Source organism: Cotesia glomerata, linkage group LG4 (assembly GCF_020080835.1).
Source record: "Cotesia glomerata isolate CgM1 linkage group LG4, MPM_Cglom_v2.3, whole genome shotgun sequence".
Taxonomy (NCBI): domain Eukaryota; kingdom Metazoa; phylum Arthropoda; class Insecta; order Hymenoptera; family Braconidae; genus Cotesia; species Cotesia glomerata.
Window position 1 is genome coordinate 8,405,693 of NC_058161.1, and position 17,168 is coordinate 8,422,860.

At 28.4% G+C, this 17,168-nt stretch overlaps 1 protein-coding gene across 2 annotated transcripts in view; it reads left to right on the forward strand.

Moving 5' to 3' along the window:
- The window catches only part of LOC123264121 (cell adhesion molecule 3-like), a 41,364-nt gene that overhangs the window by 18,374 nt on the left and 5,822 nt on the right, over positions 1–17,168 (forward strand). For both annotated transcript variants that reach the window (XM_044727231.1, XM_044727232.1), the window contains exons 3-5: positions 10,030–10,165; positions 11,235–11,368; positions 16,507–16,813. In XM_044727231.1, the coding sequence (XP_044583166.1) occupies positions 10,030–10,165; positions 11,235–11,368; positions 16,507–16,813 (577 nt within the window). The remainder of the gene's footprint in view (positions 1–10,029; positions 10,166–11,234; positions 11,369–16,506; positions 16,814–17,168) is intronic.

Sequence of the window (17,168 nt, forward strand, 5' to 3'; positions counted from 1 at the left end):
ATGTTTTTGTTGTTTAGCTTTCAAGAAAGATACGAAAAAGTTTACGGATTAAATTAGTGACATTCGAAGCTGAAAGTTTCTTCAGTTATAGAAAAGGGATACTATTAACTTTAGTGGAATTTTTCATGCTGTTATGATCATTTTCAGCCGTCGTTCTTTTTATTATTTAAGGTATTTTGTGAATAGAAAAGAAAACAAATTTCACATATAATAGAAAAGAATGAAGTATTGGAATTATGAAAATATAATTTTCTTTGGAGTGATAACTAGAGATATGAAAGACCGTGAATGCAACTTTGATTTTAAGAGGGCAATTTCATGTAAATATGAGAAGATGACGATAATAACTTTATTGCAAGTTTTTGATTATAAGATTACTTTAATATTTGCTGCCTTGTAAAGGTTTAACAAACTAATCACAAGGGAAGTTGTATCTTATTTGCTCACATAATACTTTATACTTGTTTAAAGTTCTTGCGTAAGTAACGTCTTTCAAATAAAATATACCCTTCAAAGATTCCTTTATAAGTGTAATTAACCGTTTTAATCTCAACCTTAATTGAGACGGAATAAAAATTTTAAATAAGATAATTATCTCTTTTCTTCTCAAAGTAAATAAACTGGAATTAATGTCGCATAAGAAATTTAATAAATTTTTTTTACTGAGAATTGAAGTTTATTTTATTTAATCCTTGATTGGTCATAATTTTTTTATTACGGAACTCCAAACTTTAACGTAAAATAAATGAATAGGTTCATCAGTGAAGTGTGGCATAACCTATTTCGAAAATACGCACGGACAAAGAAGACTAGTTATATTTTCAAAGTCGAATGATAATAATTTAGATTTAATGTAATAAAACTTTTCGATTCTTTAAAAATTTAGAATTTTGAGACCAAAGAGACCAACTAAAATAATGTTTAAAACAATAAATAGAAATGAAATAATTTATAGAATAAGAAACAATATATTGAGGAATATTAAATGTAATTTTTAAAAAGAAATTTTATCAATATCGCTTTTTCATGGATTATATGTGTTTAACTATTCATACGTTTCGCAATGCATTATTTAGAACATGAACACGGATAGATTAAATGAAAAATGAAGTTTAATTTGATAATTGTTACAAATATTCATAGAAAATGATCGACTATTAATTTTAGTGTCCGAAATTTTCTTGAATGAAGATGCGGGTATAAATAGAATTTTGTAAATATAAGATACGAAAATATTAGATGGTAAAAAAAAAAAAAGATAAATTTTCAATATAGAATGGTAAAATCTTTTCAAATCTTTTTTTCTAATCAGGGTATCGAGTATTTTTCAGTGACGAGACTCATTCGACAGAGTACCCGAGGCAAGAATTTGAAGAGACATTATAATGTCTCCAATTTTAATTACCAACTTTGGCTCTAAAAATATAGTACTCAGTACCATGTTACATTGAGGATAATACTATATAGATTAGGGTGTTTCATTTATAACGAAAAAATTTTTTTTTTCGCTGATACATGAAAATTTTGTTCCTTTTATCGAAAAAAAAATTCCCTGAAAATTTGAGGCCCAAATTTTAATTTTAAGTGGTTCCTTTCGATCGATGTATATTTCCCATTTAAATACCACATAAATCATGATTTTTTTAATTTAAATTAATGTAGCTCCGTTTGATTTGATGGTATTTCATTGCGATTAGTCGGAATTTGTAGTATATTAGTGACTCTTTGAAAGTGCCCTCTAACATTTTTTTGTATTTGAACCCGTCTCATCGGTGTCGGCCTCGAAACCCTTATTTTCTCAAAAATTGTTATATTTTCGTTCTTATCAACAAAACAGTTGAAGTTATGAGAAAATTGTCAGAGAATAATTTGCAGGAAATTAAATTTCCTATAAAAATACTCCTGTCTGGATTTTCTGAGGTGCGTAGTCTAAAAGGTATAAACAGGTTAATGTATTAAAATCTAAAAAAAAAATGAAATTTCAATTTTTATTGTATGATTTTTCAACTGACAACGTCGCACGAGTTGCACATACTATTTTGTATTACAAATGCGGCGTAATATGCGAGCACAAAATCGGGGTCCAGGGGCAGAGCCCCGGTGGGGTCCAGGGGCAAAGCCCCGGCGGGGGGTTGGGGGGGGGGCTCCAGTCCCTAAAAACAAATAAATAGTTAAAAAAAAAGAAACAAATATATATTAGATAATAAATGCAAAGTAATGAATATTCATTAACAACAATAATATTACACATTGAAACAATGGGCTCCCCCCCCCAACCCTCTGCCGGGGCTTTGCCCCTGGACCCCAATTTTGTGCTCGCATATATACTATTTCAAATTTGACTTGTTTTTAAAGCTAATTTTGGTATATATCTTTGTACTAAGAATAAAAAAAAATATTTTATACTCAAAAAATATCAGAATTTCACATTAGACATTTTATTCTTGAAGATAAAGCATTGCAAAAATTTTTTTAATATCTCTTCTCGATTTTACTGATATTTTTTTCTAAAAAAAAAGTTGAATAAGGTTGATTTTGTTTAAAAAAAAGCGTCAGTTAAAAAATCATACAATAAAAATTGAAATTTCATATTTTTTATAGACTTTAATATATTAACCTGTTAATACCTTTTAGACTACGCACCTCAGAAAATCCATACAGGGGTATTTTTGTAGGAAATTTAATTTCCTGCAAATTATTTTCTGACAATTTCCTCATAACTTCAACTGTTTTGTTGATAAGAACGAAAATATAACAATTTTTGAGAAAATAGGGGTTTCGAGGCCGACACCGATGAGACGGGTTCAAATACAAAAAAATGTTAGAGGGCACTTTCAAAGAGTCACTAATATACTATAAATTCCGACTGATCGCAATGAAATACCATCAAATCAAACAAAGCTACATTAATTTAAATTCAAAAAATCATGATTTATACACGGAAAAAAATAAATAGTAAATGCAACATGATGCAGTCTTGGTAAATAAACATGATGAAATCATGTTGCATCTACATGATTTGCCATGTTTCGGCCACATGACAATCATGTTGCGGTAGCATGAGAAAATCATGTGGCAGCAAAATGATTTTCATGTACCCTTAATAGTATAAAATTAAGCTGCAACAACTAAATATGTATGCTTCAAAAACATTATTTATTATAAAGTAACTAGGTTTTTTAGGATTTATAATATTGCAAATGAACATAAGAGTAAATTATTGAATTATATAATTTGTGAACGATATCTTTGTTTATTAAAATTATGTACAATTCTTATCGCCAATAGCTTTGGTTTGTGATAAAAGTAATTAAATTATTATTAATTGTTATTATTTTCGTCTATCAAATGCAGTTTGACCTTGCAAAGTTACAGTAGATCGCTGTCTTCTTGCGCATGCGCAGTTGAAATGTTGAGTGATTGGTTCTCATTTGAATAAATTTTCTCGCAGAGCTTTTTTTGAAAAAATTTTATTCTTTTCTATTAAAAAAAATTTTTACTACGTACTAATGTTTTTGACTAAAAAAAAATTGTCAAAAAAATAACATAATTTATTTAAGGGGTTAGGGGTAGTCAGACATGAAAAAATGAGAATTTTTAATAATTTTTTTTTGCTAGCAAATCATTTTATTTTTTCAAAAAGTAATAGTATGGCATCATTACTCAATGTTTTTACTTGAGTTTAGGAAAATTTGAAAAAAAAAATTAATTATTTCAAAAGTTATGACTACTTGTGTTGACCCAATTCAAAACAACGTCCTTACGGTGACCATCATAAATCCTTAAAGATTCATATAAAATCAATCGGACGAGAAAAAATAGTTTCATTAATAGATAATCTAGTGCCTGATCGATGCTTTTTTGTTTAACATTAACAAAATGGCGGCCTCAAGAAATTTTTCTCTAAATTTTAAGGAAAAAACCAACAGTTAATTGTTTATAAAAAATAAAAATTTTCGAAGAAAAAAAAATTCTTTGATCAGACACGAGATTTTTATGTCTTCCAAAAACTGTATGAGTTTCATTGAAATCTACTGAGCGGTTTTCGAGTTACAGTGGTCATCAGTTTAAAAAACATAGTTTTGAGAAAAACGCATTTAAAGTTTTACACTACCTGCTCTCGAGCGTTCTGGAGTGCCTGAGCGTCCTTTGTTATTTGTCGAATAACTCGAAAAGTATTTGTCGGATTCACTTCAAACTTTCAGACAATATTCTTAAGATATTACACTTAAAGAAAATGCAAAAAAAATCGATTTTTTGAAAATCCTGACTACCCCTAACCCCTTAAGCAAAAATATCATTACAAATGATTTAATTTGATAATTTACTCTAATTTTCATCTACAATATTATAAATCCGAAAAAATCTATTTGCTTGATAATAAATAATTTTTCTGAAGCATAAATATTTAGTTGTTGCAGCTTAATTTTATGCTATTGAGGCTACATGAAAATCATGTTGCTGTCACATGATTTTTTTCATGCTACCGTAACATGATTTTCTCATGTTACCGCAACATGATTGTCATGTAGCCGGAACATGACAAATCATGTGGATGCAACATGATTTAATCATGTTTATTTACCAAGTCTGCATCATGTTGCATTCACTATTTATTTTTTTCCGTGTATGGTATTTAAATGAGAAATATACATCGATCGAAAGGAACCACTTAAAATTAAAATTTGGGGCTCAAATTTTCAGGGAATTTTTTTTTTCGATAAAAGGAACAAAATTTTCATGTATCAGCGAAAAAAAAATTTTTTTCGTTTCAAATGAAGCACCCTAATATATATGCAACTAATTCCTATTCTACACAGTTGAATTCGTCATACTCTTTATATTTATAATTCAATTAGTTAAGTTATACATAAAAAAGTAAGTAAATTTATCATAAACTTATTAAATTGAAATGTAACAAACAATTTTTGTATTTATTGCAATTAAATCTTGATAATGAAAACTTTAAAAAGTAGTAAGCTTTGTTATAAAATTAAAATAAATTAAATGAAACAAACAATTTTGAACAATTTATTGCAATAAAAACTCAACAGTATTTAAACCATTTATTTGCAAAATACATCATTAAAATATTATTTTTGACGTAATTACTCATTTTTATGATATTGTCTCAATTAATAACCAATACTCTACGTTAATTATCAATATTTTATGGTTATGTCGTAACTCATTTATTCATCATAATGAAATCTATGTAACATGGTACAGAGTAGCACTCTACAAAGCTTCAATTTTTATTTGTTACAGAGCTATTTACTATTTACTCAGTCACAATATGACATAGTCATTATTACCAGAAAAAAAGTAATTAATCCTATTTTAAAGCATTATTTACGATTTAATAAAAAGTGAGGCTGAGTACCATGTAGTACCGTGAATATTACTATCTATTCTGAGTGCATTGAAAAATATTTGATCTTATTGTTCCGTAGAATTACAATTCATTGAAAAGTTTTTTCTCTCTACAATTAATGAGTCAGGGTAATAAAAATGTTTTTGCATCGGTTACACTTCATGCGTTTTCTATTCAGTATTCAACTTCACTTTTCCATTCATTATCACTAATTGTTTGAGCTTTAATGAGTTTCTGCATGAATTATTTGAGGTGATAAGTTTTGAACTCACAGATTTCAGTTTAAATTCCATTAAAATCCTTTTGTAACATTAATGATCTGCTTCGAAAAAACATTAAGAAGACTTGAAATTATCTTCAATGTAATAATATTGTTTCAACAAAGAGAACGTCTTGATTCAATTAGTCTTTTTTGGGTACATATAAAATTTATCTTTCAGTGCATGCAACAATGGTTTCTCGCTCAAATCATAAGTATTTAAATTACATATATATTTACACGATTTCCGTTTTAATTCTCCACTTGAGTGTCAGTAGAGTTTAAAGATTATGAATTAACGTCAATAGAGTTTAAAGACTATAAATTAACGTCAGAATTTATTCAATGGATGCAAAAACATCGTTTCTTACTCTGTTGTTATTTACAGTCGCTAAATCGATAAAAAAATTCATATCAAACGTTATAATTCAACTACATATACAATTTCTATATACTCTTTACAGCAAATGAACTTTTTCTATAGTTTGGTCAACTATCGCAACAATGTGACACTACTTGCACCACAACGCTCGGATATTGAACTTTCAAAGAGGTATTAATGACTAGTTTTAACCGAAAATGACCCATATTCACCGAATACAGACCACATTAATAAAATAATTACCTCCGGGTGAAATAATTTAAAAAATATTTCTTGGTCTTTCTAATACGTAAAACAATTCATTGAATATTCATAGCCGAGAACAAATGTTAAAGACTACGTTCAGTCTCTAGTCTCATAAAAACTTTAACAAGATTCTTACCTTGCAATCTTAACTAAATAATTTATCTGTAATGAATCGATACTTTTTTAATATTACTCGCTATCAAATATTTAATAATTATACACTATAATAGTGATAATAATTTTTTATAAACAATAATTTTCCTAATTAATAATTGCATACCTCAAAATGTTATAAAATATATTTTTAAAGATGTTATTTATTACCGTCCGTATACAAGTATCTCTTTTATCACAAGAGTTCTATCAATAAAAAACTTTTAATTGATTAAATTGAAATATATATGTTTAGATGTACATTGAAAAATTTTTTAGACGTTATATTTTTTTTCTTCGAGTTTAACGAACCAAATTTATAAAGTAGGTACTACATTCATCATTTCTTGCTAAAAGTTATTTTAGTTATAATTTTATATTCATGAACATATAATGATAATAAATTAATTAGAAACTTGATCAGTCAACAATTTAGTGCATAAACATCGGCAGTATGAAATATAAAACATTCAGATGAGTTAAAATTTTTTAAATCATTCGTTTTTTTTTTATTTAATTATTTTCTTCTTAATAATATTTTATTTATGTACATATTTACCTGAGTATTGAAGTAATATACAAACTAGCGTCTTATCAATAAAATTGCTGAAATTACTGAAACCAAAAAAATTTTAATTAAATAAATGGTCGGATGTAATCATTGATAACTTACCTCGGAGTATGAGAGGGTTAATACACGCGTCTTCGGGCAGGTGTATTATTCTCGATCCCGTGGCATACACAAGTAGTATAGGCCAAAGTGCACACAACGGGGGTAGTTGCGTGACGACATTGAATAGCCTTAAGTACCGGTTCATATTATATCTATACACAAGGTACATATAACGTATTAATGCATATGTATATATAACATATAACAAGAACAAGAATGGAGACGTAAGAGGTATTATCCTAAGCCGTCTGATAAACTGTCAGATATCATTGGGAGTACATTGACCGGTCTAATATAGATTTTTTCAATTTAATTAATTAATTAGATCATTAAGCAAAGGTATTTTTGGTATAAAAAAAATTTTTAATGATGATAATAATAAAAATAATAATAACAAAATTATTTATCCATGAATTTACTTAAACATTAACTTTTATCGGTAATCAATATTATCCTCATACGTAATTTTTTATAAGAATCCATCGATAAAAAATAGCTTGATTTAGAAAAAAACAATTTGAACTTAGAATAATATTTTGAAGATTTTATTCGTCTCCATTCAAAAAGAAAAATTCTCTAACTAAAAAAAAGTTTAGTTAAATCAAAAAAATGCTATCCAAGTAGAACTTTTTCTTTTTGATATAAGATAAGTAAATTCTTCAAAATGACGGTCTTTGTTCACGAATTTTCTCTTGATTCAAGTGAATTTTTTTGGTCTTTTATATTTTAGTATATGAATATTTAAGTGAATTATAGACTATTAAACAGGTCAGCTTTTAAAAAAGTTACACCTAAATTTTATTTCAAAAACAGAATTAAAAATAAAAAGTTATTGAATAACCAATATACACTCTTATCAGAAATAGTCTATTTTAAAAAAACTTAGTTAACCATTCTGTCTCTCACAGTAGTTAATTTTTCAGGTAAATTTAAGAAAAAATAACTCATACATCGTAATCCACAAAGTCTAAATAATATTGTATATTTCCCGATTTATCGTACGACACATTTTACAACGCAAGTAGTATAAACTTACTTTAGTAAGACAATGCAAGAGTCAAATATTCTAATGTATAAATAAGAAAATAAAGAAAATTTTGTCTACGGCGTATTTATTTGATAAAACAGCTTTTTATCAGGTTTTTAAACAGCTCTACAAATAAAGCTAGATCAAACACAAATACTGAAGGATATGAAAATCAACTGTAGAGAGAACGTACACAACGGATTAATGCAAACTGAGATGGCACGAAAAATATAAATGCTCTTTTAGCTTTAGATCACAAAAATTTTTAAATTCCTAAAGCCAAAAGGGCGTATAATTTGCGACTTACGTTCTTTTGACTTTGGATTTTTTTTTTTTTTTTTTTCATTTTTAGGGTTAGAATATGTTTGCAAAGTGATTGGCAAAAAAGTATGTTGTACGCTCTTTTGGCATTTGGAACGGGAATATTTATTTTAACAAAAAAAAGCTTTGTTTGCATTTAAAATATTTATTTAAGTTGAAAAAGAAACTCATTTCACTATAATAAATATTTTTGATCAGTAAACAATATTTTTCATTCAATAAAAGTCACGTAAAAAGATAAAAAAAATCAATTTTTTACTCACCAACAAATTTTTTAGTGCTGTTTATAATTTGTGAATTATAGTCAATCAGCATATTGGACATTAATTAAAATATAATCAGTGAATTATATGAGTGTGTGACTATTTATATATTTTGATATGTAAAAATATTTTTTTCTTAGCCTAACATTTTTAAGTTCGAAGAGTCTAAGAAAAGAAAAAAAAATTTTTTAACCCCAAATTATCGAAAAAATTGTGCTTTAATGCTCCTTAAACGTTTTTGATGTATGTAATAATTATTTAAAACAATATTTGACTAACCTAATATTTAAAATACATAATAGATATGATAATGCTAAGTGCGCAGGCGCTAGAAAAAAAATTGGCGGAGTCACCGTGGGCATAATCCAAATTTCAACAGAGTATAATTTAATTTACACGAAATAATTTTTCAGATTATATCCCATGAAGTTTTACGCGATATAACCAGAAAAATTAATCGATTAAATCGGAGACTTCACTGAGTACAGTCCAAAAATAATTTAGTATACTTAGAAGGATATTGACTATAGTCTGAAATTTTTTTTCACTACAAATACCACGGAGTATACTATACGAGGATGTATAGTGGGTTATTGTTCTTTCCGTGTAGAGAAGAAATCATTTAAGATAACGCATTTTTAGTTATTAACAAAAATAATCGTAAACTTTGGTCTATTTTGATAACGTGAGTCTCTTTCTTATCTACTTTTCTTTAATTCAATTCTATAGAAAAAATAAATAATCAACATCTCGATGGTTCTAAGTGTTTAATAATTTTATTAAATGCTTCTTTATAAAGAAGTATAGTTTAATCGTTCTTTTTTTCTCTTATTCCATATCCTCTCCTCCATCTTTATCGTCTCTTCCGCTCATTCTTCTATTTTTAGTTTACTGTCATTGACATTATCATTGATAATGCATTTAGAGAATCATGTCTATTCTTGCTTATAATTTCAACAGCGGCTTTTAATATTCCAAACTAAGCCACTGCACTTGGTTGAATTTTTTATTAATTCAATAGATCGATCACTTCGTTGTTATGCTCAATATATAATTAAAAGTATTTTTTAACAGTAATTATAAAGTTTCTCTAATAAAGAAAATAAATATTAAATTTGGCATAAATACATATTGTTATTGGTCCGATGTAGGATGTATCGAGTGTCCTGAAGCCTAATATAATAAGCAATATAATACACAGTATAGATGTTAGATGTATCTAATATCTCGGGAACAAACAAGCCCGTGCATAATATAATATAAATGTAATACATTGTCAAGTATGGATAATAGGTAGTGTTGTTATGCATTATGTTACGTTGTGTTAACAGAAGACCGAGAGCAATGCGACACAGGTCACTCTGGAGAATCTGGAGCTCGACGCTGCTGGTGAATACAGCTGTGAGGTATCGGCTGACGCACCATCCTTTCACACCGCCATTGTATACGCGACAATGAATGTCGCTGGTGAGTAAAGAATTAAAAATATTAAATATTTATATTTATATACATCTTGCATTGAAATAAAGGGAAGGTATTTAAAAACAAACAATTCCGGTTATAAATATAAACAAAAATAAAAAAAATAATAATAATAAACCTGCGGAAAACAATAAAGAAGTTCTGAATATGGTATAAATAACAACCAACTCCTCGCGAACAAAAATAATAAAAATGTTAATAGTTAAAAATATGTCAAATAAAATAAATAAAGACTATATATTTCTTTTTAATCTCGGTGAATAAATGTAAGCGAGTATCATGGTTAAGAGCTCAAAGGCATTCTATAAAAAAGGGCATCTGACGGTGTAATTAATTAATGAAAATACCGTAGGTATATAATACAGCACAGTATAGTGTAGTGGAGTATAATACAGTAGTGCCTAATTAATGAAACGCTCTAGGTGCACCACCTCCTGGGCAACCTGAAGTTGTAATTAATGAACGGTAAAATGTTATTATGCGGGATTTTCGAAGGGGTTGATGTGTGTACACACACCGCAACCACCACTTGCCACGTACATTGGTAATGCGGCGAAACGGAGATTGATGAGTACGGAAATGTGATTAGCTTTGTGGCGAGTTTATCGTCGGGTTGTTCGTTTATAATTGATCCGCAGGGAACACTCATCTTGTCCTATCCTATTGTATCCTCCCTAGACTACATTCTGTACTAAGCTGCTAGTCCTAGCACAGATACCGACTCGAAATGGGGAGATAGGGAAAGATTGCCTTGATGATGCTGCTAAAGTCTAAACAAACTTAAATACACCATCATTACGTTGTTGGTTATTTATTTATGCCGGTATAAACTTCATTTCCTTTACACTTTACGCTCTGGCAGTAGTTACTATGATGTACGCTGTATTCTATTTTATTTCATTTTATTTTGTTTATTTTATTTTATTTCGTATTGTAGTTGGTTTCTGTTCGTCCGGATGCATTTTTAAAATAACATAAGCTCTTTTAAATGCAGAAACATTATTTCCTGGTGTACACCGGGTTGTTACCTATTTAGTGATTTATTTTGTTACAGAATTACCCACTCAGAGACCTGAAATACATGGACTGAGGAGAAAGTACAGGATTGACGATACACTTAGGGTTAATTGTACTTTAGGAAGAAGTAAACCTGCTGCTAATTTGACGTGGTACGTCAATGACAGACAGGTTAGTTTACTTTTTTTGTTTTTACATTTTTTGGCTGTGTCAATTATTTTTTAACCAAAAAGACTAAATATGTGAATAAAAAAAAAACTCATTATAAACGTTCAATTTCATATTTTTTCCATATAGAAATTTTTTTGTCAGTTAAAATTTATTATTAAACAAAAATTGCTGTGGTAGTTAATTAAACTAAAAACGAATGACAGATAAGCTTTCCGTAAAAAAATTTTCCAATTAGCTTTTTTATAGCTTTTCGACCGATTTTAGTGTTAAAAATCTCTGACGGTGAGCGCATGATCGCTGAATCTTCTCCTTAGAAGAAAGTCAAGTCTGAGGTGTTATAAAATAAAAACTATTTTTTTTTACTCTCTTGAGAAGCTTATCTGATATTAATTAATTATTAGCTTAATGTCTAAAATAAATAAAAAATTATAATAAGTTACTTTTTTATTCTTAGTTTGATTATTATACAGGTTGTCCCAAAAGTAACGGACACCATTGTAGCATCTGATTAAAAAAAAGTTCTGAAACGAAAAGTCCTTGGCCATTTTTTAATCTGATGCATAGATAATTAATTATTAATTAAAATACCGTCCTTTTATGTGTTAAAGAGAGAGCGCCAGTGTCCAGTAAAGTGCGTTTTAAACGAAGACGTTTGCACACGTAAATGAATAAGTAAATGTGTGTGACTACGTTAGCTATAGTAGCTAGTTAGTCATACAATTTGTTGTATCTTTGTTTGGCACGTGCTTTACTGGACACTGGCGCTAACACATATAGGAACGTTATTTTAATTAATAATTAATTATCTATACGTCTTATTGAAAAATGGTTTAGGACTTTTCGTCTCAGAATTTTTTTTTCATCAGATGCTACAATGGCGTCCGTTACTTCTGGGACACTCTGTATATAGCCTCATATGGCCATACATGACCAAAACTAGGCAATATCAAAAAAATTTATCACGGAAATCCGTAAATTGTACCTACGGAATTGTTAATTAGGATAAAAGTGTATTATGTTTTTTCAACAAAGTAGCTCACTGTAATACTCTGGAATTCCATGAATGAGTAATATATACAGAAAGCTCTTTTTGATTAAATCATTTCAGTCAATGTGGATTTTATTTTAATCCGCATTATTTACTTTCACCGCTAATTTGTAATGTTTGTGTCAGTTTTTATTTCTCGGAAAAAAATTTATTTGAATTAAATTAAACAGATGAAAACTCTCGGTTTAATCAGATGTGTGATGTTAAAAAAATACGAAAAATAAAATAGTAATATTGTGGTTTTAGTCAGTAATTGATGAAATTTATAATAAAAATGCAAGAATTTAAAAAAGTTACGGGTAGATACATTCTGGATTGTAAAAATTAAGGTTTTATTTATTTCGTGTATTTAATTTTTGTGCGGCTAGAAATTTTCGTTGAAACGGTAAAAATTACTACTTAGAAGTATCTAATAAGAATGTTATCTAAAGCGGTAATTTTCTCTTAGAGGTTGCTGTACCTCGTATAACTATTATGCGTTATATTAATTTTCAAGTTTTCTTCTTTGTCTTTAAAAATAATGAAAAGAAAAAACTAAAAAACAATTCGTCCATTGAAGTTATTAAAAAAAAAAAAAAAAAAAAAAAAAAAAAAAAAATTACAATATTCATTTAAGGTAAAAGCCCCAATAGATGATCATGTACCAGTATATGATCACTCCATGTATTTGTATACCTATATTTGTGAATGTAGATATACAAATACATGAAGTGATCAAATACTGGTACGTGATCATCTATTGGGGCTTTTACCTTACATCATTCATTGTAGAAAATTTCGGTGTAAATATAGATACGGAGCACTTTACACGGCCGTGCAGTATGAAATAACGGTGTAAAATTCTCTCGGTATAAATTTTTCATCCGTGTAATTTTAACACGGTGCAATCTACTTTTTTTACACCATTGCTTGTTATTCGATATATTTTTATTTAATGAGCTACAATTGATCATTGAATGTTTCTAATTACTTAATTTTTATTCTGAATTAATTATATTAATATTATTTGTATATAAAATAGTTTGTTGAACATTTTAATAATATACACGCTGAGGAGTTTATGGTAACGATTACCATCGTTCATATTTCATGATTACAATTCCCGATGATAATTGAAATATTATTCACTTTCATGTTATTGGTAAAAATCTTGCAATAACAACTATTACAATCAGTACCATCACGATAGAAATGATTACTATCATGATATTAATTATATTATTTTATATATTTCACAAATATCATATATATGAAAAATTTGAAAGATTTACGTGGGTATTTAAAGAGTTTATATCTTTGAAAATATCAATAATTAAATAATGAAAAATGTATCTTGTCAACTAATGATATAAGCTCATTTTGATATTACATCATTGAGAACTTTTATTTAGGTACTCATATGAATTTTGCAGGACTCATGATGCGAAGCATCAGAGAGTGTTTTACGATCGAAAAACTTTTTTTGCCTCATTTCGGCAACTATTTTTATTATTATAGCCTTGTTAGCTCTCGGAATCAAGATATTTTGTCAAGATAATTTAATGGAGATTAACTCTATACGTTTCAAAAATTTATTAAGAGTAATAGAAACGGAAAAAAACATTAAAAAAGTTTAAAAAATTTTCCTGTCCGTCATGTAAGAAACTCTGAAAACACCGTAACTTACGAAAAAATTCATTGATTGAGCCGAATTTTTTTCGTTAATTCTTTGAAAGAATTGTAGGTCACCGAATGCGAATGGCTAGGTAACTCAGAATCGTTTATTTGCAATTAATAAAATTAATAAAAGCCAAAAGACTGCATATCTATATATATATATATATACAGGGTGTCCCAAAAGTCACGGACGCCATTGTAGCATCTGATGAAAAAAATAATTCTGAGACAAAAAGTCCTTAGCCATTTTTCAATTAACCGCATAGATAGTTAATTATTAATAACTAACTGTATGACTAACTAGTTGCTATAGCTAACGTAGTCACACATATTTACTTACACATTCACATGTACAAGCGTCTTCGTTGGAACGCACTTGACTTGACACTAGTGCTCTCTCTCTAACGCATAAAAGGACGTTATTTTAATTAATAATTAATTATCTATGCGTCTGATTAAAAAATGGCTAAGGACTTTTCGTCTCAGAATTATTTTGTTTATCAGATGCTACAATGGCGTCCGTTACTTCTGGGACACTCTGTATATATATATATATTAGGGTGTGTCATTTTTAGGCGATATTGTTTTTTTACTGCTATACCAGAAAATCTGGTAGTATAAAGAAAATAAAAAATTATGCCGCTGAGCTAAAGGTTTTAAGTCCAATAGCGGCTTAGCTCATCAAAAAATTCGATTTCCCATTTAAATAACACAGGAAAAATTTTTTTTTTGTTTCAAGTGGACTTTAGTTTAGGAGGAGTTCAGTGACAACCACACGCACAGAAGAAATATATCTATAAAGATTAATTTTGAGATTTTTTTTGTAGAACGAAAATTCATCCGTATTTTATTTATTTTAAAAACTCCGAACGCGGATGTTTTTCGGAGTGAAATTCGAAATCACTCTGAAATCACTCCGCAAATAAAAACTCCGGATTCACTCCCTACGCGGGATGATTAATTACTTCACTCCGGAACTCCGAGTGATGGGAGTGAAATTCACTCCCGATTCACTCCGGATTTTTTACAGTGTAGGTGTAACAGCGGCTGTAATTCCATTTACTACACTTTGGAAATTTCAATTTAAGTCTCCCTGCTATATTCCATTTTGTAAACAGAAACAAAAAATTTTTGACTCGAAGGTAAATTTTCTTGGCTCAAAAAATTATTAAGGAAGACTAAAAATTTTTTAAACGAAGTCAAATTTTCTTCAGCCAAGAAAATTTTTTAATGTTTTACAATAATTTTGGTCAAAATTTTTTTGGCGCAAGACATTCTTTTTCTCGATATAAATGGAACTACAACCGCTGTTGCTCCCACTACAGTTTATTTTCCGTGAACGAACGTTATTTAAGAATTTTAATAACAACAAATACTGCACCTCATTAAAATTTATAGTCATCCAAGTATAAATTAACACATATTTGATAATTTTTACGACTCAACTTAGTGAATATTTTTAAGCGAGCGGTGAAAAATGTAGTGTAGTTAGTGACTTTTACGATCGAGAATGTAATTTTTACAATCCAGATAATAAATCTGCTTCCACTTCTTGAAAATAATCATCATTATACGTGCAAGTCGAGACGTATACATACCGACTGACGAACAGGTCAGATATATAAATCGAATTCTACTTTGGAAAACGATCATTTTCAAAATGAGCAAAAATTTTCGTTTCTTCCGAAAATTTTATATTCTTTTTTTATGAAATAGTTTCTTTGTTCAAAATAGAAAAAAAAAAACATTAATTTTGTATTTGAACTCATTTTTAAACGTCTTTGAGATTAATTTTTGATGATATATAATAAAATGAACTTGAATCAAGAAAAAAATTTTTCAACCAAGAACATAATTTTGAAGAGTTTGATTATCTTGAATCAATCAAAAAATTTTTGAATCAAGTAGAATTTCCTTAATCTAAGAACAATTTCTTGATTCAAAAATTTTTTGAACTTAATTAATATAATTAAGCTCTTCAAAATGATATTCTTAGTTCAAGAATTGCACGACTCATGATGCGAAGCATCAGAGAGTGCTTTACGATCGAAAAATTTTATTTTATAATTAAATGAGCATTATCCGTCGTACACTTTTGGATTTTTCAAATTTTATTTTTTTCTTTCATCAAATTTATTCTTTTATCAGTGTACAAAGTGAGAGAAATTTGAAAGTTGGTATTCTTGAAAGTAGTAAAAATTCTCCGATTAAGGAATTTTTTTTATTAATCCTCGAGTTTTATTTTCTTGATGCAAAAATAAAATTTTAAAGAGAAAATTTTTCTTCATCAATTATTATTTTTTTTTTTTCAATATGGAAAGAATGTAGAAAAATGTTGAACAATGAAAAAAAAATAAATATAATTAAAAGTAAATAAATAAGTAAATATATATTGTTATAAAAGTGGGTAATATAAAGTAAATATAATTTTCAGCCATTACAATCTCACGTGCGCACGTACAGTCCACTTGATACAAATGATTCAGAGTGGCAGATCGCACAAACTAGCTTGCAATTTCTCGTAACGCCGGACCACTTTATGTCGGGGAAGCTCAAGATCCGGTGCAGCGCCTCAATATACGATATATATTGGCAAAGTACTGAGGTGAGCGCGGAAGAAGAGAGACCGAGAGTTATACAATTGGAGCCAGCGGCAACTATAGTGGGCATCAATTATCTTCAACCTCCCCCGAACTTTCAGACTGGCCAACGAAAACCCGATGGACATCTTGACGTTAAAGGTAAATGACCCTATTATATTTTATCCAATGGAACTATCCACGTGACCACACCCTGTCTGCATGTTTTCTTATCAAATTATCCATTTATATTTTTATTATTTATTCTATTCCACTATTATTATTTTATCCTTCAGAAATACCATTTGCAATTACACAATTACACAATGATTCTATTTAAATTGCAATCTATTTAATAAGAAATGAAGAATGAGGGCAATTAAATTCTATTGGTTTTTATGGAATCACTTGTTTTATAATTGTAATTTAATATTGCTTTTTTAATTGGAAATATTCTTAAAATATCTGCGCGGAAAATATTGATGATAGAAAATAAATACTCTCTTCACTCAGAAGT